Consider the following 22,500-nt stretch of genomic DNA (forward strand, 5'->3'; position numbering starts at 1 on the left):
CTTTCTTCTCTCATAATAAAATAATTTCAACTCAAATCAATATTTCAAGTCCATTTATTTATTTATTTGGCAAGATAATGTCCAGTTTCCCTTCTTTATTGCAAAATAACCCCCCTCAGCATGATACAAGACTGGTCAAGTCACCCTATCTGGGTTTATTTTGCAATAAATGACTCGTACTTAACATTCATCTCAGGTGATACAATCACAAGTGGTCAGCCGAGACAGACTGCTGTTTATGATTAGTATTAATGCATCTCCTCTGACAGCTTATGATTGGATTTTGTGAAAACATCCCTCACTTACATTTACATTTCTGCATTTAGCAGATGCTTTTATCCAAAGCAAAACTCACACAATAGAGAAGCATAAGCAATTTGTCACAGAAAGGGCCATTCACACATGCATTAAAAACAGCAAGATGGAACAAAACAGAATGAAACAAAATTCACATTTATAAAAACACGTTAAAAAACAGCGCAGGCTAAATGCAAGAGTATGCCCTCTCACTACATCAGTGCATCACAACATTTTGATAAAAATGAAGCTAAAATAATACAAAATATCAACACATTCTGAAAGTAACTTTTTTTCATATGCATGAATGCACTATTATTCATTTTTAGTCTTTTGTACTCGCACATGCACAAAGATAGCCAGTGAAAGATTTAGAAATATTATTCAACAAAGGGATTGCTGCTTTTTGCCGCATCTCACTCTTTCGCACTTTCTCTCTCTGTTGTTTTGTATACGTGGTGAATGTGGGATTATTCTGAAGATGAAAGAGAGGAGAGATGGAGAATACTCTTATCGGTGTCGGACAGCAGTGCTGTTTTACTCACAACACACACACACACACACACACACACACACACACACACACACACACACACACACACACACACACACACACACACACACACACACACACACTCACAAGAATAACTAGATTTAACAAAAAGTCAGGGTGTAAAACTCGCCTGCACAATTCTAGGGTGTTGTGGGTGGCTGTGAGCATCTTGATGTCCATTTATATGGTCTTTCGGGGGTTGCTAAGGTGTTGCTAGGGTATTGTGGGTGGTTTCTTACTAGCCAAAGTCAAATGACATCACCATGAGGACTTGTTTAATGTTTAATAAATCTTTTCTCCTCACCAAGGCAGCATTTATTTGATAAAAAAAATACAGTAAAAACTGTAATATTGTGAAATATTATTTAAAATAGGCTAACTGTTTTCTATATGAATATATTTTAAAATGTAATTTATTCCTGTAATGGCAAAGCTGGATTTTTAGCATCATTACTCCAGTCTTCGTGCTGATTTGTTGCTCAATTATCAGTTATTGTTGCTCAATTATTAATAGTGGTTCTTATTATCAATGTTGAAAACAGATAATAGAAGGTTCAAAAGAACAAACAAAATGTTTTAAATAGAAATCCTAAAGTATTTTTTTCTGTACTTACCCCAAACTTTATAATACAGTTTTTCAAAAATGCTTACACACAGTTTTTGAAACTTTGGCTCCATTTCTCAAAACTCTACACACAAAACCACAAAACACACACACACAACATGCAAAACATCAGACATCTCTTTGCAAAAGCAAACACTTCTTTCACAACTATTTTAATTCTTCTAAAAATGCTATTTTTGTGTAGTAACTCTATACACACAAACATAAAATGATTAGCCACATACACAATAATACACACATATTTGAAAAATGTAACTTTGTGTCTTTTGCTTGTTTAGTGTGCAGTGGAGTTACAGGAGTGTGTCACAAGTACATGTAGTATGTGCACAAATACACTATATACAGTATGTATGCACAACTGATGTGTGTGTGTGTATACTATTTACATATATGTGTAAAAATACATGCATATGTAAATATATATACACATACATATTTACACTAAAAACAGAAATGCAAGGGGGTAAAGAATAATTTCATTCTTTCTCAAAACACTGATGTTTATGTATAAGTGTTTTCATACATGATCATTGGTCATCAGTAAATGATTGTGGCAAATGAAACAAGAGCTGTTAGTTTTAAGTGAGTTGTCTAATGTAGAGAACTGTGTTTAGTGTTTTGAATATATTTAACAATATGAATGTTTTTACTGTATTTTGATTAAATAAATGCAGCCTCAGTGAGTTAAACACGTTTATGGGTCAACATATTTTGAACAGCATTCCTGTCCAAAAATGTTGTCCTATTCATTTCCCTATCCCTAAACCTACCCCTACTACCCATACATGATGGGGGAAATGACAGGTGAATAACACTAGAAGCACCAAACCCCGACTGTAAGCCTAAACTTGACTGTAAACGTGTCCCTCAAATCTGATTGGAAAGTTGTTCCAGGATCAACAGAGATGTTAATGATCTAGGAACATGAAATCAGGTTCTGCAAGAGGCTTACTTCAGTGTATGTCCATTTATACTGACATTTCAAGGGTAGAAAAACAATAAAAAGCTGCAAAAGTTAAGAATTTGCCCCCTTTAGATCTTCTCTAAAGCTGTCACTGTGGGATTAAAACGAGCAACAGTCCAGAGATTACAGACAGAGAGGCTGATGAAATGAAAGTCCTAATCTGTGGTCTTGTCTCTGTGTGTAGGTGAAATCTGTGGCTTTCACGTGCAGGGTCTCAGCGCTCCGTTCGTGGCCGTGGTCCTGAACAGCACGTCAGGAGAAGGCCAGCTGCGGGCACGGGGACCGGTCGACTGCGAGAGCCACAGAGACTTCACCTTCATCATTCAGGCACATGACTGCGGCACGGGGCCGGAGGGACGCGGGGAGAAGAGATCACACAAGTCAGTGTGTGTTTAAATCAATGCGTGTTCTCCAACTCAGTGTGATTCATATTTGTGAGAGAATGTTTTTGAAAGCAACACTGTGAACTATTTCTCAAATGATTCATCCGTGCTTGACTCACCTCTCTCTGTTACTCACAGTTTCTTCTTTTGAAGATTTTTATTTTCTCCTCTTTTGGAGGTTGCCTGTACCTGCTAATGGGTAGTTGAAACTTTTTAAATATATATTTATACACAACCATTCAAAGGTTTGGGTTTGGCAATTTAAGTTTTTGAAAGTAGTCTCTTCTGCTCACCGAGGCTGCGTTTAGTCAACAATAGTACAAACAGTAATGTTTTGAAATATTATTGTAATTTAAAATAACTATGTTAATATATATTTTTAATGTAATTTATTCCTGTAATCAAAGCTGAATTTTCAGCATCATTACTTCAGTGTCACATGATCCTTCAGAAATCTTTCTGATATGATGATTTGCTGCAGAAGAAAAGGTCGTTATTATTATCAATGTTTAAAACAGTTGTGCTGCTTCATATTTTAAAACTGATACATTTATTTTTGGATTCTTTGATTAATAGAATTATCAAAAGAACAGCATTTATTTATTAATAAAGATATTCAATGCATCCTTGCTGAATAAAATTAAATACTTATTTACTTTTATACAGAAGTATATCTATATGATTGAAAAGGCGCAACAATGAAAACATATTTTATTAAATATAACATTTATGAATTCATATAATTCTAATAGGTCTGTAGCGTTCTAACCTTTATTGGCAGTCAGTCAGTGTTCAGACTCAATAATCTTCAATAAAAAAGCCATATTTAATCTAGTAATCGGGCATCTATGTTTCCATCCAAAGTTGCAAATTTAACGTAGGCGGAAATATGGAATATCGCATAAAACATTTGAGAATAAAGCTCATGTGTTCAAGAGAACAAAAATTGGCACAAAATATTAATGCTAAAAATGGAAGTGCAATCAGGGAAGAAACCGTGGCTCTTTTTCCCTCCACCATAAATGACTTGTGTCTCAGAGCGCGCAGATGAAACACAATAAACACTGTCATGCTATCTGGCGTTCGGATGCTGATGTTTGGGAACGCAATCATGTGAGACGCTTCTGGGAGGGAATTAAACCAAATCATTCTCCAGAATGATCAAACCAACATCTGAGATTCTGTGCAGTGAAACTGATCCACTGCTTAGTCCAGTAACACACTCACATCCTCTGTTTTTTGTTGCACATCAAGAGATTTATTTGGTAAATGTGTTTCCGTCGTAGTTTATGCGTATGTCTTTTTATCGGATAAAAAATGATCTGCCTCAATTCAAGCGCATACTTTTTTTATGCACATTTTTAAAATGTATGCGCATCTTGGTGTTTCCATCCAGAGTTTATTTTTAATGTGCTATCCCAAAATCTACTAGGAATGTACCAATAGGATTTTTTGGGAGATACGGATACCGATTTTAACATTGACCAATTCCGATAACGATATTTGTCACTCGCTTATTTGAACTTTTGTCATTAAAATAGATTACTGTTTTGATCATGTTTTGAAATATCGAAGTTCAAAAACACATGTATTAAAGGGGGGGGGGGGGGGGGGGGGGGTGAAATGCTATTTCATGCATAGTGAGTTTTTTACACTGTTATAGAGTTGGATTCCCATGCTTAACATGGACAAAGTTTCAAAAATTAAGTTGTACGTTTGATTGAGTATTTCTGTTCTCAAAATACTCCTTCCTGGTTGTCACAAGTTTCGGAAACCATAACGGTCTTGCGTTGGAACCGCAGGCGGTGAGTAAAACTGCTTCAAATATCTGTAATCTGTGTGTGTCTATCTTTCGGCGTGTTAGCTCCGCCCACATGGCACGCCTCCACCCGCTCGGCTTTTTCCGGAAAGACTCGGTACAGCCTATCTTTCTTTTATAAATATAATAAAACTAAAGACTTTTTGGAGATATGACAGATGCAATATTACTCTATAGGTACTCAAGATTAACATGAGATTGACTGAAACTGTGTGTTTCACCCCCCCTTTAAGGTTTACTAGTTTACTGCTGCTTCTTTAAATCATTTTCATTGAACGTGGATTTGATCCATTGGTAACGCTTTAGATTACAGCCCGGAAAGTACTGTGTAATTAAGAGGAATTTACAGAGTAACTTTAGGTAATTATAGTGTACCTATAAAGTACTTACATGTAAGTATAAGGGAACAATATGTAAAGTTTGGGGAATAAAGGGGTAACGAATTAAAAAAAATATTTATACTGTAAGTATTATAGAACTAAGGGGAACTTATTTTACTATTATGATACAACAATCTTACATTTGGGAGCAATTTAGCGAGAACATACACTGTGTACCTTTTTGTAATAATTGTGTACCAATACATTCTGTATAGACTTTTTTTAAATGACAGGGTACATATCTATGCATTTATACTTTTCTTTTTTCTTTTCTTTTTTTTTTTGATAGCAAAAGTGCAGATGTTTAAGTTTGGGCTTACATGTTTCAAGGCAATAAAAGCTAAGACTATTGCAACTTTTTTAAATACTGGGAAATATATCCGGTTTCATGTGGTTACAGGGTAAATGGTGCTTGTAAATAAATAAAGGTTTCCGAGTCAGTGATATAAGATTGTGTATGCATTTTTATTGTACTTACCCTGTAACTGCATGGAACAAGGGGGTAACAACTAGCACCACTACATGAAACAAGAGTATCTTTCCCCAATATTTAAGCAAAAGTTGCAATAGTTTTCGTTTTCAGTGCACTTTTGTTAAAAAGATTACTTTATAAATGCATAGATATGTACCCTGTAATTTTTAAAAAGCCTATGTATTGGTTCACCATTATTTCAAAAAGGTACGCAGTGTATGTTCTTGCTAAATTGCTCCCAAGTGAAAGATTGTTGTATCATAATAGTAGAATAAGTTCCCCTTAGTTCTATACAGTATAAATATTTTTTTTAATTCTCCTGGTTGTTACCCCTTTATTCCCCAAACTTAAAATATTGTTCCCTTATACTTATATTGTAAGTACGTTATAGGTAGGCCTACACTATAATTACCGAAGGTTATGCTGTAAAATTGCTTTAATTACGCAGTACTTTCCGGGCTGTAATCTAAAGCGTTACCGATCCATTTATTTAAGCAAAATAACCACACAAAAAAATACTTTTCCCCCACTATAAGACATTACACAACTCTTCACACAGTTACATTTACATTTACATTTATTCATTTAGCAGACGCTTTTATCCAAAGCGACTTACAAATGAGAACAATAGAAGCAGTTAAACTAACAGTAGGACAACAATACGTAAGTGCTATAACCCCTCTCAGTTTAATTTTAGTGCAGTTTTTTTTTTTAATAGAATAGAAGAGAAGAGAAAGTGTTAATTCTTCTGAATCAAGTGCTGCCGAAAAAGATATGTCTTCAGCAGTTTCTTGAAAGTGGCTACTGACTCAGAAGCTCTGGTTGAGTTAGGCAGATCATTCCACCAACAGGGAACAGCCATGGTAAAGGTCCGAGAAAGAGATTTTGTACCTCTTTGAGATGGTACCACAAGACGACATTCGCTAGCAGAGCGCAGGTTTCTGGATGGCACATAAGTCTGAAGTAATGAGTTTAGGTAAGAGGGAGCAGTGCCAGTGGTTGTTCTGTAGGCAAACGTCAGTGCCTTGAATTTAATGCGAGCGGCAACTGGCAACCAGTGCAATTGTGTGAGGAGAGGAGTGACGTGTGCTCTCTTCGGCTCATTGAAGACTACTCTGGCTGCAGCATTCTGGATCAATTGTAGAGGTTTGACAGAGCAAGCTGGAAGACCAGCCAGGAGAGCATTACAATAGTCCAGTCTGGATAAAACAAGTGCTTGGACAAGGAGTTGTGTGGCATGCTCTGTAAGGAAGGGCCTGATCCTCCTAATGTTGTGCAAGGCAAATCTGCAGGACCGGGCAGTTCTAGCAATGTGGTCTGTGAATTTCAACTGATCATCAATTACAACCCCAAGGTTCTTAGCTGACCTTGATGGAGTTATGGATGACGAGCCTAGCTGAATGGAGAAGTTGTGATGAAGTGTTGGGTTGGCCGGGACCACAAGTAGCTCTGTCTTCGCAAGGTTTAGTTGAAGGTGGTGGTCCTTCATCCAGCCAGAGATGTCTGTCAGGCAGGCTGAGATACGAGCAGCTACCGTCGGATCGTCAGGCTGGAATGAGAGGTAGTAGCTAGACCCCAGTAGCTAGATGTTGGGTCTTAGACGCCACACCTCTCCACGACACCCTAAAGGACCTACCTGAGAGGTAAGACTCGAACCATTGGAGTGCAGTTCCCGAGATGCCCTTCATCTTTAGGATTGACAGGAGGATCTGGTGGTTAACTGTGTCAAAAGCAGCAGACAGATCCAGCAGGATGAGGACTGAGGATTTGGAAGCTGCTCTTGCCAGTCTCAGAGCTTCAATTACTGAGAGCAGGGCAGTCTCAGTTGAGTGTCCGCTTTTGAAACCAGACTGATTGTCGTCCAAGAGGTTGTTCTGTGTAAGAAAGGAGGAGATCTGGTTGAAAACAACTCGTTCAAGTGTTTTCGCGACAAATGGAAGAAGAGATACCGGTCTGTAACTTGTTAGATGTGCTGGATTTAGATTGGGTTTCTTAAGCAGTGGGGTTACTCGAGCCTGCTTAAAAGCTGTGGGAAAGGTACCAGTGTGAAGAGAGGTGTTTATGATGTGCGTGAGTGTGGGTACAACTGAGGAAGAAATGGCTTGAAGTAGATTAGTGGGGATAGGATCAAGCGGACAGGTAGTAGGGCGATTGGAAAGGAGGAGTTTAGAGACTTCCGCCTCTGAAAGTAGAGAGAATGAGGGTAGAATGTGTGCGTTTGTTGGTAAAATGTGTGTGTCAGTTTGTGGATTGGTAAATTGGCCGCTGATGGTGGTTGTTTTTTCTATGAAGAATGTGGCAAAATCGTCAGCTGTTAGGGTTGATGAAGGAGGAGGAGGAGGAGGGTTAAGAAGAGAGGAGAAGGTTTTGAAAAGCATGCGAGAGTCAGAAGAATTGAAAATTTTGTTGTGATAGTAAGCCATTTTAGCAGTAGAGATATTAGCAGAGAAGGAAGAGAGAAGGGATTGATAAAGACCCAGGTCTGTCGAATCTTTCGATTTGCGCCACTTTCTCTCTGCACCCCTGAGTTTAGTACGATGTTCGCGAAGAATATCAGTTAACCAGGGGGCAGAGGGTGTGGCGCGGGCTGGCCTGGAGGAAAGGGGACAGAAGTTGTCCAAGCAGGATGTTAAAGTGGAGAAAAGAGTATCAGTTGCACAGTTAGTATCAAGTGTTGAGAGCTGATCAGGTGGAGGAAGTGTGGATGAGACCAAAGAGGATAGGTGAGAGGGTGAAAGTGAGCGTAGGTTTCGTCGAAAGGTGACCTGTGGAGGAGTGTGTGTTGTGTTCTGAGGCAGGTTGAGGTTGAGAGTGAGGAGGAAGTGATCTGAGGTGTGCAGTGGAGTGACCAGTGTATTGTCCGTAGAGCAGTAGCGCGTGTAGATGAGGTCCAATTGGTTACCTGATTTGTGAGTAGCCACAGTAGATACTCGTTTGAGGTCGAAAGATGCAAGCAGGGTGTGGAAATCAGCAGCCTGAGGTTTTTCTAGGTGGATGTTGAAGTCTCCAAGAATTACAAGAGGAGTACCATCTTCTGGGAAGGATGAGAGTAGCACATCAAGCTCCTCCAAAAAACTGCCAAGTTGACCTGGGGGACGATATACAACTACAAAATGGATTTTTATAGGACTAGTGATGGTAATTGAATGTGATTCAAATGAGCTGTTGTCAAATAGAGGTGGTAAAGGATCAAATTTTAGGATCAGTTAATTAATAAGCTATTTATATGTATGTTATATATGGCTTTTTCATGCTATAGCCAAACTGCCGATGGTTTTAAATTGATCAAAAATTGGCTGATACATCTGTGCATCTCTATGAATACATCCACTGAATACATATAATTTTTTACCATAACTGTACAGGATACTGAACTAAACAGCCACTCAAATATCAAGTTTTTTTTTTCATCTTAGTCCTGGCTGTAATCATCAGGTGACTGACCTTGAGGCATTAAAAGCTTTTTAGAGCGCATGCTAATGAACCTGTTTACCTGCAGACCTGAAAGCTGCAAACAAACACTGAGCCGATGCTATATTTACCTGCAGATATCCATATAAAGATGCTCTAATAGAGCTAATGCAGTGAGCTAAACCCGAGTCCTTTGAAACAAAATAACACTTCTAAAGACATATGCGAATGAGCCAGAGAAAAACAAGATTTATGATAAAAGTGGAAATCGTGGAGAAGAGAAGAGTAGAGAGAGGGACCTTCCTCATTACTCTGTATCTCTTTAATCCGGACAGGATTACTCTATCTGGCTCTGACAGCTCTGATCTCATATACTACACACACACCCACACACACACACACGCACGCACGGATAAAGGATTAAAGTGAGATATTAGACTCTAAAGGGCAGTAAAGCTGCAAAATCACACTGCTTTACTATAGATTTCATCCCTAACGCATTAATGTGTGTCTGCGTATGTTCTGGTTTTTAACATTACAACAGATTATCAGGGGTGTTTATAATCCTGTCATTTGTCAGAAGCTGTTGCCCTTTGCAAAGTATTGCTCACTTTTTACGCTGTCTTTGACATGAATGATGTAAGCTTGTTATTTTGGTATTTTCAGTTTGCAAAAGTGTGTCAGAACTGGCCGTGAGGATACCTTGAGGCACTTTTATTTTCTTTTTTTAAAATATCTTTCTCTCCCCTAAGACTTTATAATGACCTGCAGGAGAGTGAAATCACAAAGGAGATCTCACTGTTTCTCCTGGACAGTGATGGAGAATGAATGGATCTTTTGGAGAGTTTTCTCTTGAGAAAAGACTTCAGGACGTGTGTCTCCTTTAAAACACAGCGCAATAATTAGTTCAGATCCGGACCATAAATCAGTTCTCATAAATTAATATAATCACAAACACAAGTATCACAAAGATAGGAAAACTATTTCACTCAATGCGTCATTTACACTTTATTTCGATAGTCCACTTTAGGCATTCTACTAACTATAAGCAACTTTGCAACTTAATGTCAACTAGTAGTCATTCAATTATTAGTAGACTGTCTACTAAAAAGAAAAATCAAAAATCGTTTTTCTTTAAAGCAGCAGTCCTTGAGAGACCATTTGGGATTTAAAATTTATTGAAGGATTGTGACTGTCAACCTGAAAGATGTTATTTAAATGCACTGCAGTTGCTGTTTTTCATTTCAGGCCCCCTACAAATACACATTTAACTCAGCCATCAAATCTGTGGCGCGCCATCATGCTACGTTCCAGTCAAATCACAAATTAAAATGCTCCATTCCTGATAAACACACCCTGACAAAGTCACAATTTTAATGGGTTTATAAAAATCTGTGGAGAAGGAAATTTAGAGAAATAAGTTAAATCTGCTCTACAGAAGACATGTCCTGATATCTTTTTTTTTTTACATTCTTGTTGCCATGTTTCCATCCACCTATTTTATGCACATTTTGGGATTTTGCATAAAAAACCCTGGATGGAAGCGCCAAAATGCTCTTAAATTCTAAAAATGCGCATAAAAAAACTTACTCTGAATTGAGGCGGATACATTTTTTATTTGATATGTTTTATCTGGCATGTTTCATTGCTTTATCACAAATAAAACAACTGCATCCAAGCACAACTACTAACACATTTTTTAAATAATATTTGAATATGGGTACAGATGTCACTTTTCCTAGGCCATATATATTTATAAAACGATAACACTTTTTTAACACACTAGTTTAGGGTCCAATTCTCATATTAACTAGTTGCTTATTAGCATGCATATTACTATGACACTTGCTTATTAGTACTTATAAAGCACATATTAATGATGATCATATTCTACATCCTACATTCTACAACAACATAAATTATACATAAACTTAGCAGTATTAGGAGTTTATTGAGGCAAAAGTCATAGTTAATAGTGAGAATTGGAGCCTAATCTAAAGTGTGACCAAAAAGAAGCCAATTCAACACTAATAAATCCTGCAATAGAATCAAACATGTAATAGAAACATCTGAGACAGAAATTGATGCTTAAATGAACCATAATTGAGAACATGCATAGGGATGCACGATTTGAACATTTTGGCCGATACCGATAACCGATAATTCTTTATACTTGAAAGCCGATAACCGATATATTGGCCGATAAATCTAAATTCAAATTTTTAGGTCATTTTTTTTATAACAATAACAAAAGTATCACCATTAAAAGCCATGTCCCAACCATTCTCATTATAATTTTATGTAGTCTATTTTACAGACCCATCATATTTCATAACCCATCATATTTCAGGCAATTAAAAACCATCATGGCGAACAGTGCGCATCTGAAATGTCTCGGTTGAAGGAAATATTCCATTATTTATCTGCTTTAACATTTCGGCCAAATTTTCTTAACGATAACGATAACATTAAAAATCAACATACATCTGCCGATACCGATATGGGGGCCGATATATCATGCATCCCGAAACATGAAGCAAAATAAAAGCCTCTTTCTCTCTCTCAGGGCTGCGGTGCATGTGCAAGTGGGAGATGTGAACGAGTTTCCCCCAGTGTTCGGTCAGCTGGAGTATCACGGCTCGGTGGCGGAGGGGAAAGTGTTTGACAGTATTCTGCAGGTTCAGGCGTCAGACCAGGACTGTTCTCCACAGTACAGCCAGATCTGCAACTACCAGATCACCTCTCACGACACGGCCTTCGCTATAGACCGCAACGGTTAGCACACACTCACACACATGCATTCACTTTGCTGTCTTCTGTATTTAAATGTCTGTGTTTGTGTGCAGGTAACATCAGGAACACAGAGAGTCTGAGCTTTGATCAAAAGTCACATTATAAAATCCGCGTGACAGCGTTCGACTGCGGTCAGAAGAGAGCGGCGCAGGACGCTGTCGTACACATACATGTGAAACCCGTCTGCAAGCCTGGATGGCAGGGTAAGATTTCAATATGTTTTGGTCTCAGATGCATTTTGCACTTGAAATATAGCTTTACACAATTTCTGGAAATCGGGATGCAGTGGTCCATCTGGGAACAAAGTCATACTTACAAGTTATCAGACGTAATGGACTTTTCGAGGAAGCTAATTCCCTAATTTCAGTTTTTTTTTTTGTACAGACTAATTTTGGTACTTCAACTTTTTTTATTTCAGTAAGTTGAATTTGCTTATTAAGTTAAAGTTTTTTTCAAATAATATTTATATCTGATTTGATTTCAGCTTTATTTCAATTAACAAAAACATTTAAAAATGATGTCATACTCTATTATTATATAACCTATTTCATATAAATGTGCTCAGAAACTGCATGTTTAATAATAAGCTAAACAAACTGAGGTTGGTGACTCAGACAGACCCTTCAGATTCAAATCTGTGAATCATTTGGTTGAACTGGTTCATTGAAATTAATCATCCAAATTCTCTGAAATGTATCAAGACTCATATTACTAGAAAAAAGGACAGTTTAGGAGAGCGTCTGAGTTTGTAAGACTATGCTTCATACTGTTACTAGTGTGTATGTGCATGTTTACTTGCTTCATAAATCAATGTAAATAATTAAATTCACACTTAAGTCAATCTGGGAATGAGATGCATATTCAACACTCAAATGCACAAAGAATCCATTGAATTTAGTATACAACTGAGGGGTAAACACAGAAAATACAGTTCTGAGAATGTAAATCCAGACGTTTCCTGTGATCCGTGCATGACAGCAATCCAGATTCAGCTGACTCAATTACACACACCCACAAACGCTTTAAATTTCCTGTGACTTTCTGTCCATCTCTTTCTTTTCCCTTGAAGCTATTTTTGTTTGCTTTTAAACTCAATATAGTGTTGACCTCCTCCCGTCTCTCTCTCTCTCTCTCTCTCTCCGTCTTTTTCTAGTAGGTTTGTGCTTTCTTTTATGCTTTCAATTGCAGCAGGAGGCTTACATCAGAATTAACACACACACACTTTCATATGATGGCCAGGCTGATGCATTATGTGGTTCTTTTAAAGCTCCTGGTATCTTTTTTACTACAGCTAGACGTGCTTTGTGTCTAACGCAGCAGCGCTCAACTGGATCGCTGACAGCGGGGAAAGACTAAATAAAATAACAAATGACATAAAGCAACATTTAAATGAGAAGAAAATATGCTTCCCCATTTATTATTTTGTTGATGTTCAAGGCTATGCATCCAATTAAACTTTATTTTAGCACAAATATGTCCTCATCCTTGTAAACCGCATTTAAATTAAAGAAGACCAATTATGCTTTTTTACATGTTCATCTTTCTTTAGTGTTGCTGTTTGAGCATGAAAAAGGTCTGAAAAGTTACAAAGCACAAAGACACTTGGGAGTTATTCTCTGTATCAGTGTCACTGTTCCTGAACTCCCTGAAACGCCTCCATAGTAGTCTTGAGTTTCTTATGGGAACGAACACGTCAAAATATTCCTCATTTAAATAATTCCAACCCAATGCATATGCAAAAATAAAGGGGCGGAGCCTGGTTGAGTTAGTTAGTAGTGTGTTGAAACTCGCAGTTATGGTAAGGGGCGTGACATTTGTGAAACACACTCGAAGCGCTTGACCAATCACAATATACTGATCCAGCCGACCAATCAGAGCACATTGCGCTTTTCAGAATGAGGGGGTTCATAGAGACATGAACTAAACAGAGCGTTACTGACAGACAGAGAAGAGAGGAGCTGCAACAATGGAGAATATGGGGAAAATAAGGTGTTTTTTGAACATTCAAGAATGAAAACATATTCTAGTAGAGCCCAAAAACAAAATCAAGACTTTGTAAAAGGGCATAATTGCCTCTTTAAGTAATTGCAATTATTTTCAATGCAAACACTTTTTATGTAAATTAGGCTGGTTTTATAAACTAATTTCACAAAACATACGCCGTTTGCCTGATGCAGTTAATGTTTCACTATTAGCATTGACCGAATTTTGTTGAATTTCAATTGCATTTTTGTTTCTTCTTAGGACATTTTTATTGATTATGGCTGTAATTATTAAAGGGGTCATGTACTGCATTGTTTTATTGTTTCATAATGTTTCCTGGGTTGCACTTATAATGTTAGTATGATTTTTATTTAAAAAATTGTCATAATTTAGAAATAAAAGGCATTTTCCTACCCTGATTTTAGCCTCTGTTTGAAGGGGCGTGTCTGCTGAGACTTAAGTGTAACCGCCCACTGCTGTGATTGGCCAACAGCGTTGCATAAATAGCTAGAATTACATGTGGAACTATCTCGAAAACTTTTTGCACGTTTCTACTATTACTGCTCTTAATGTTAACTACTCGTGGAAAGTGATAATTATAGCAATGCAATTAGATCTATGGCATTATATTGAAATTGAAATTGAAATTATACAATAATCGTTGCATGAAAGGTTGCAGTGTTGAGCATAGCCGATCACAGACATGTATGCAGCGATCTCGTCATTGCAACTCGATTTTTGCACACTAACGAATGCTTTCTTCATATCTAACAGTGCAAACGCAATGTAAATGAGAGATTCGTTGATTATTACGGGAGCTTTGGCGCAAGTGTTGATTGACAGCAACAGCTATTGTAAACGGAGTGTTCTTTGATCGCTTTCTATATATAATTCAATCAATAACAGATTATTTACACAGAAATAATGTGAAGTTGACCGTTTAGTCACTGGTTTGATTTACTGACAGGACAAAGAACATCTGAATGTATAAATCATTACATCAGAAATGTCTGGTCACAGATCAGGCATTAGAATGACCAGGGTTACTTACATGTTGTGGCAATAATACTGTCACGTCCATATGGTAAAAGTCTGCAAAGCCTGCGCCGAGTTTGCGGACTGATTTACCAAAGAATCCAGTGAAATGTACCGAATACAAGTAAATAATGCTCAACTGAGACATTCACACTGTTGAAATTAAACAACCACATTCCCAGCATTAGGATCCGATTTGGAAGGTAATGTTATTTTAGTCTAGTGAGTAACCCTGTGCTCTTCTCTCTTCCTCATCTCATTAACGCCAGTGGGCGGGGCCAAAGTTGATGATCTTTGGTCTTTCACTACTACCCTAGGCGGTCTTTCACTACCTTATTACGTCATAAAGAGAGACACATTCCAGAATGAGTTGTTCGCTGGGCCTGGTAACAATAAAAGCTGATTTTGGACTAATAAGAACGTTTTCAGTTCTGAAACTTTCAGGATATTCTTATAATGTGATGACCTCTTATTTGTCAAAACCTCAAGGAAAATTTGATTTCTCATTTCATGACCCCTTTAATGCAAAACAAGTTAGTTTGATGTTTGCATTGGGTTCATTCGTATAGGGTTCATGCAAACTCCAATAAGCTTTAGTATAAAAGCAATCTGACCTAGTTCATGGAAGTCAACTCCTATCAGTATCATGTATTTTGCCTAATATTGTATAATGCATTTCTCATTGCTGCTTGTCTCTGCAGAAATTGCCTTCGCTAAGCAGCTTGCATTCTCTCGCAGTCTTTACACTGACACGAGCAGACAGACGCCTTTAATTCTGTGCATGTTGAGAAGTAAAATTAAACAAAAGCATACAATTATGTTTAAAATCGCTTTCCATTTTTGGTATCTTCTCCGTATGAGTCGTTTCCTGTAGTGGTAAAACAGCCATTGCTACTTAAATTGGAAAGTAAAACTCGCTGATCAACATACTGTGGTTTTGAGACACATAATACAATGTGAAAATAGACCTGCTATGAGGACAAAATTATGAAGAATCAAATTCTAGATCATATCAAACAATCAAACTGTGAAAACAACCTCAGATTTAATGAAAACTGTGAATATGGATATGAAAATAGAACCTCTTACAAGTCAACATTGAACCTATTTATAAGCTTAAAGGAGAACTCCGGCGCAAAATGAACCTTTGGTCTAATAAAACATTGGTACCTAGTCAACCGTTCTCTGAGATTTGTTTTCATGATAATCGAATGTAAAGAGTTTTATCTCTAAAAACTGTTTAGCGTATAACACTAGTAATGGGGGCATATAATAAGTAAAAAGAAATCGCTAGTTAATACCACTAACAAGGCTCAAAATAGCCCCACACTAACACAGTAACATAATGAGGGTCCCTACATGCAAAACGAAGCATTGAGAACTTTGTAAGTGTACAGACCGTTTAATAAGAAGATATTTTATAAAGACAGTCCACTTCGTGTATACAGACAGGAGCCATCTTTGGAAAACAGTCTCGACTAGTCAAACCACGAACGCCATTCATACAGTTCAGAAGTTCACTGAACTTCATACAGTTCAGCTCACTTAGCACGTCGTTCGTGGTTTGAGTAGTACACGAAGCGATACACGAAGCGATTTCTTTTTACTTATTAAATGCCCCCATTACTAGTGTTATACGCTAAACAGTTTTTAGAGATAAAACTCTTTACATTAGATTATCATGAAAACAAATCTCAGAGAACGGTTGACTAGGTACCAATGTTTTATTAGACCAAAGGTTCATTTTGCGCCGGAGTTTTCCTTTAAAGGGATAGTTCATCATTTACTCAACCTCATTTCATTCCAAAATTATGACTTTCTTTCTTTTGTGGAAAACTTGTTTTTCTTCTATTCAATGAAAGTCAACGTTCTTTAAAATATCATGCTGCGTTGGAACAACATGAGGGTGAGTAAATAAGAACAGATATTTCATCGTTTTAATACATGTCCCTGGTCTTATTGTGCACTTTTATCTTCGCATGTTGTTCCCAAAGGCAAAAAAGTTTCTTTGAACCAATGCAATAACTTGCTTTCCCCACTGAAACAACTTTTTTTGTCAGCTGACATAATCAAACCCTCTTTTTTCCCCTCCACTTCAACTGCCTTTTTCACCATCCAATCAATTCCCAACGGATAAAGTCAAGTAAACTTTGGTCTGGACTGTGTCTCCCAGAATGCACTTTGATGCGTCTCTGATGTGATTGTCCCTCAGGTGTGTTTGGAGACACTGAACACACACACACACAGACACACACTCACATTCGGTCGAAGCTTCAGGCCACTTCTTTCCAGCCCACTGGATGATGACAACTTGAGTAAAGGCCATTTTTTCACATCTGACATAAAAGCATGAAGGAGAAAGAGAAGTAAACAGCTCCCCGTTGTGTCTCATAAGCAAGGGTAAATAATTCAGCAGGGGTGGACATGCACCGTCTACACACAGCATTTTATCATTACCTTTAGGCTCACTCCAAGCATAAAAACAATCATTTTCAGCTCCATATTCTCTAACCCAACAGTTCAAAGTGTGAGCTAAAATTTTGTGTGGTCTGTTTGTGAATACATGTTTACATAATCCATTTAATACTGTCCGCCGTTTTAATATTTCACCCATAACATCATGTTAAATAACCACTGGCTATAGAATTCATTAAACACAATACAGCCTGAATACAATGTAATATCTCGCCAAACACAACAAGAGCTCTGGGTAACAAACCTCAAATATATTTTAAATACGAATTATACTATTCTTCTTCATTAAAAACAAACATAGGGCCTTATTCAATCACATTAACCTTTTTACTTGTCATATTTGTGCTTTAGACATGAATGATTCCTCAAATCAAGATGTGTGCTGTTACTTAGTGATCAGACTTTATATTAGTTATTACTTTATATACACTTTAATTTATATATATACACGGTGTATATTACGTAATAAAGTAAGTTTACTTAAGTTTTTGCAATTTTTTAAAGGTAAATGTCTGAAATTAGTTACTTAAAATTAAAGTGAATAAATTTGATTCTTTTGTAAAATCTTTTGATTTTACTAACATTTTCAAGGCAAGTGCCTATATGAATTTGATTTACCTTAATAAAAAAAATCATTTTTTGTTTGTCACTGCTCTGACATTAGCAAAGCTGTGTTTATTGAACGAAGCAACAAACGCCATAGTTATGATTTAACCATCCTACAACCTAACCACAAGCTCTTCCACACAATGGTAACCACAAAAAATATACACTACCGTTCAAAAGTTTGGGTTCGGTACGATTTTAAATACTTTTAAAAGAATTCTCTTCTGCTAACCATGGCTGCGCTTATTTGATTAAAAATACAACAAAAATCAGTTATAGTATTAAATATTATTCCAGTGTAAATCAGCTGTTTTCTGTGTGAATATATAGTAAAGTGTAATTTATTCCTGTGATCAAAGCTGAATTTTCAGCATCACCAGTGTCAGTGTCTTCAGTGTCAAATGATCCTTCACAAATCAGTATAATATGAGGATTTGATGCTCAAGAAACATTTATTATTATTATCAATGTTGAAACAGTTGTTGGTCTGTCAGTTGTACAGTTTTTTTTTTTTTTTTTTTTGGATTCTTTGATGAATAGGGTTAGGGTTAGAATCTTTTGTAACATTATAAATGTCTTTACTGTCACTTTCGATCAAATTAATTATTCCTTGATAAATAAAAGTGTTGATTTCTTTCCTCCAAAAAATAAAAATAAAATTCTCACTGACCCCAAACTTTTGAACGGTAGTGTATATTTTAAATGTCCAACATAATAGAACATTAAACACAAATAGGCCTTTCCCTTTCAAGAATTAACACTTAATTTCAACATTTACTCTAACAAATCAGTCCTATGCAAAACAATGCTGGGAACTAAAAATCCAACACAGTGCATGCAACAAAAATGATTCATGCAGTCGCAACAAAAATGAATTAAGTAAATTTCAATTTGACCTATTTAAGTGAACTTGGACACAATAAAATTTGTTAAATTAGGCCTTTTTTCTTGTTGAATATACTAAAATACATCAGATTACAGAAGTAAAATGGATTATGAACAGCGCTTGTTTGACTTTAACACAGTTGTCTATTATGATTTAGCTGGCAATGCAAAGAAGTACAAAACAGTAGCACGGTTTTTTGGACACTATATACAATGGTAATCTTAATGGCTTAAGAAATTACCATCTGACACCATCCCTATATCATGATACCGCCGGAGTATTTGTGTCACTAAGTTTTAACTTCTTTTCTGAATGTTTTGACTAATGCACACAACAGCAGGTTGTATTCTCTTTGAGTGGTATTTAAAATGCAGGTTATGTCTCAGACATGTTTAGGAAAAATTGAGTTGTTAATCGTGTTGAAGTCTGGGAAACACTGTGACCTCTATATCTCTTCATTTTCCAGCTCAGTGATGTTAACTGTAATGTTTTCCTGCCATCGCTCTTTCTGTTACTTAAGCTGCTTATCAAAGCATTTCCCAACGTTCTTTCTTTCCAGGCTGGAACCAGCTTGTCGACTATGAACCAGGAACTGGCAGTAAGCTGTTATTTCCCAAGCTGCACCTGGAGACATGTGAGGGATCTGTGTCCTGGATTAGGACCACAGTGGACCTGGAAAGCAGTGGTGATGGAGGAGGCTGTGACAGACAGTCGTACTCTGAGAGATCCTCACAGAAGCTCTGCGGTATGATTAACAGCTATTTATTCCATTGCACGTTTCCTCATTTCTCTTGGGCCGGTTTAATTACAAAATGTGCCCGAGGGCTAAACTAGTCAGACAAAACATCCACCCTTGTCCTAGAATAGGTATGTGTCTCAGTACAGGATCATTATCAGTGTAATTTCTTCCAAGACTTCATCCATATTAGAGGGATTGTATTGAGAAACTACAAATTTAGCTGTAAAACACAGATATTGAGTTCATATCACAGATCCTCAAGAAGACTAACGGTCATTTTCACACGACTCATGTCAGCGTCCACTGGGTTAAAGTCTAGGGGGTTCATTAATTAACAAATTAATGGTGTCATAAATTATGTTCAAATTAATGGTATGGTAACGATATCCTACACAAAGCAAAAGTTAACATAAAGTCATCTTAAGATTTCTACTCCTAAAATGACTAATATACCGGTATATATAAATTAAATAAAAGGATGGATGGATGGATAGATAGATAAATATACAGATGGATGACAGATGGATGGATGGATAGATTGTTGTTATGACAACATGTTTTCACATTGCTTTAACTTATCAAAATAAGGTAAGACATTTAAAAAAAATTGTAATACAAGATTCATCTCATTTTTTAAAGTCAGTTTAATGTAATTTAAGTTGAAATGACTTAAACATCTAAGATGATTGCACTTAAAAATTTAAGGCAGCAACTTTTTTTTACAGTGTGTATGTTCAATTTTCGTTTTGCTGTAATAGAGAAAGATTACCCTATTAATTATGGAATTCTGTACGAATATCAAAATCTGTCAGACTTTTCATTTGGATGTCAAAGTCAGCACGAGTCATGTAAAAGGGACTTGTCAAATTACAGATTTAAACTTCCACACTTTACTTTATTGTTTATTTTTACAGGGACAATGCACAATTAAAAGTAATTACACCAGAGTTAGCTAAAAGCTAATTTACATCTGCTGTCCCTGGGCAGGTACACAAATAAAATAACATACAATATTACATATACACCACATAAACCATCACAATACATATGTCCATGTAAGATTTACAAAATCAGTATATAAAAACAGATCATTTTACAACACAGTCATTAGTGTTTGCAGATTTGTTCTGATAGTAGCCGTACTTAAGCTTGTTTTTAAAAATTGTGAAGCTATCAATGCTTCGGATGTTTATGGGTAAGGAATTTCATATCCCCACAACTCTAACTGAAAAGCTTTTTGGCCAAAGGCTGTTTTTCTATACTGCGGTACCAAATCTCCCCTAGCAGATGCTCTAGTCCTACCGGCACTTCCGTTATGGGCCAGGCATCCCTTAAAGGGATAGTTCACTTTGAAATTAATTTTTGAAATGTTTTAGGTTACCTCAAGGGCATCCAAGATGTAGGTGTCTTTGTGTCCACAGTATTTTCAATTTTGATATTTTTAGGTCAAACCGTTCTTGTCTGTCAGTCATATAATGCAGGTCTATGGTCACCACCTCAAAGAGCATGCACAGAGAAGTCCAAATTAAACATGATTTAATGACTCGTAAATGTAAGTACACATTGATGGCCTAAGACACGAAACGAGCGGTTTGTGTGAGAAAACGAACAGTATTTATATCGTTTTTTACCTATTGTAAACACAGCCACGTCCAAGTGATCTGAGGTCGCCGGCGCTTCGGTCTTTTCCGGAAAGCGCCGGAAGTGATCTCTCGCGTGTGTACGTCACTCATTGTTTACACAGAGCAGAGATTGTAGGTAAGACGGCTAATTAAAAGGGTACTAATTTGCGCTTATCCGGGATGTTTAAACCGTCGTAAAAGAAAAGAATTCCAAAAAAATAAAAATAAAACAATTGTATGAGTGACGTACACGCACGAGGTTTCACTTCCGGTGCTTTCCGGAAAAGACCGAAGCGCCGGCGACCTCAGATCACTTGGACGTGGCTGTGTTTACAATAGGTAAAAAACGATATAAATACTGTTCGTTTTCTCACACAAACCGCTCGTTTCGTGTCTTAGGCCATCAATGTGTACTTACATTTACGAGTCATTAAATCATGTTTAATTTGGACTTCTCTGTGCATGCTCTTTGAGGTGGTGACCATAGACCTGCATTATATGACTGACAGACAAGAACGGTTTGACCTAAAAATATCAAAATTGAAATTACTGTGGACACAAAGACACCTACATCTTGGATGCCCTTGAGGTAAGCTAAAACATTTCAAAAATTCATTTCAAAGTGAACTATCCCTTTAAGAGGAGGGGGAGCAAGATTATGAATAATTTTGTACAGGCATACATCAGTATAAAATACAAAATTATTAAAATTCTAAAAATGTTACCTTTTCAAGATAGTACAATGATGATAGTCCCTTGGTTTTTTGTCTAGCACGTTCATAATTTGTTTATGAAGGGAGTACACAGGCTTAAGTGTAGTTGCACCTGCCTGTGACCAAGTTGTTATACAATACGACAAGTGAGGGAGAATCAAAGTATGTACAAAAAAGTAGTGCCGCTGATTGAGAAAGCTGGTGCCTGATGTTTTTAAAACTATTTAAATTAAATGTAACATTATTTTTAACCCTTCTTAAAAAGACAGGTGTTGGTCTATTATTATTCCTAAATATTTAAAATGTGTCACAGATTTGTTTGCTTCACCTTTAAATATGATGTCTGGATTCACTGAGTTCTGTTTTCGTACAGTAAAAATACATGCAAACTGTTTTGCTTACATTAATAGACAAACAAGACTCATTTAACCAATCAGAGACTTTCGCCTGTGATCTGTGTCTCAATGATGATTTCATCTCTGAACTCACTGATCACACACCAGGAGCTTCATCAGGCAGCACAGATCTTCTTCCGGCCCCCAGCGGCATTTTTAATTGGACGGCGACTCTCGTGACGGAAAGCGGTCGGGATAGTGACCTCACATACCGGTTTGATGGTCGTCAAGCTGCTAAGATCCCAGACTGGGTCGTCCCGCAGAATCTAACCGACCAGTTCACCATAACAACATGGATGAAGCACGGGCCGAGTCCAGGACAGAGGGCTGAGAAAGAAACGCTGCTCTG

At 37.0% G+C, this 22,500-nt stretch overlaps 2 protein-coding genes across 2 annotated transcripts in view; one reads left to right on the forward strand and one right to left on the reverse strand.

Annotated features, from left to right (window-relative positions):
* The window catches only part of LOC130091087 (NACHT, LRR and PYD domains-containing protein 12-like), a 287,371-nt gene that overhangs the window by 230,673 nt on the left and 34,198 nt on the right, over positions 1-22,500 (reverse strand). The window lies entirely within an intron of this gene.
* Positions 1-22,500, forward strand: part of clstn2b (calsyntenin 2b) — a 77,640-nt gene that overhangs the window by 19,693 nt on the left and 35,447 nt on the right. Inside the window, exons 3-7 of the mRNA XM_056258783.1 lie at positions 2,624-2,819; positions 11,471-11,679; positions 11,751-11,900; positions 19,242-19,427; positions 22,260-22,500. The exon at positions 22,260-22,500 is cut by the window's right edge and continues 17 nt beyond it. Coding sequence (XP_056114758.1) covers positions 2,624-2,819; positions 11,471-11,679; positions 11,751-11,900; positions 19,242-19,427; positions 22,260-22,500 — 982 coding nt within the window. The remainder of the gene's footprint in view (positions 1-2,623; positions 2,820-11,470; positions 11,680-11,750; positions 11,901-19,241; positions 19,428-22,259) is intronic.

Source organism: Rhinichthys klamathensis, unplaced genomic scaffold (assembly GCF_029890125.1).
Source record: "Rhinichthys klamathensis goyatoka isolate OS25496 unplaced genomic scaffold, OSU_Roscu_1.1 h1tg000159l_1, whole genome shotgun sequence".
Taxonomy (NCBI): domain Eukaryota; kingdom Metazoa; phylum Chordata; class Actinopteri; order Cypriniformes; family Leuciscidae; genus Rhinichthys; species Rhinichthys klamathensis.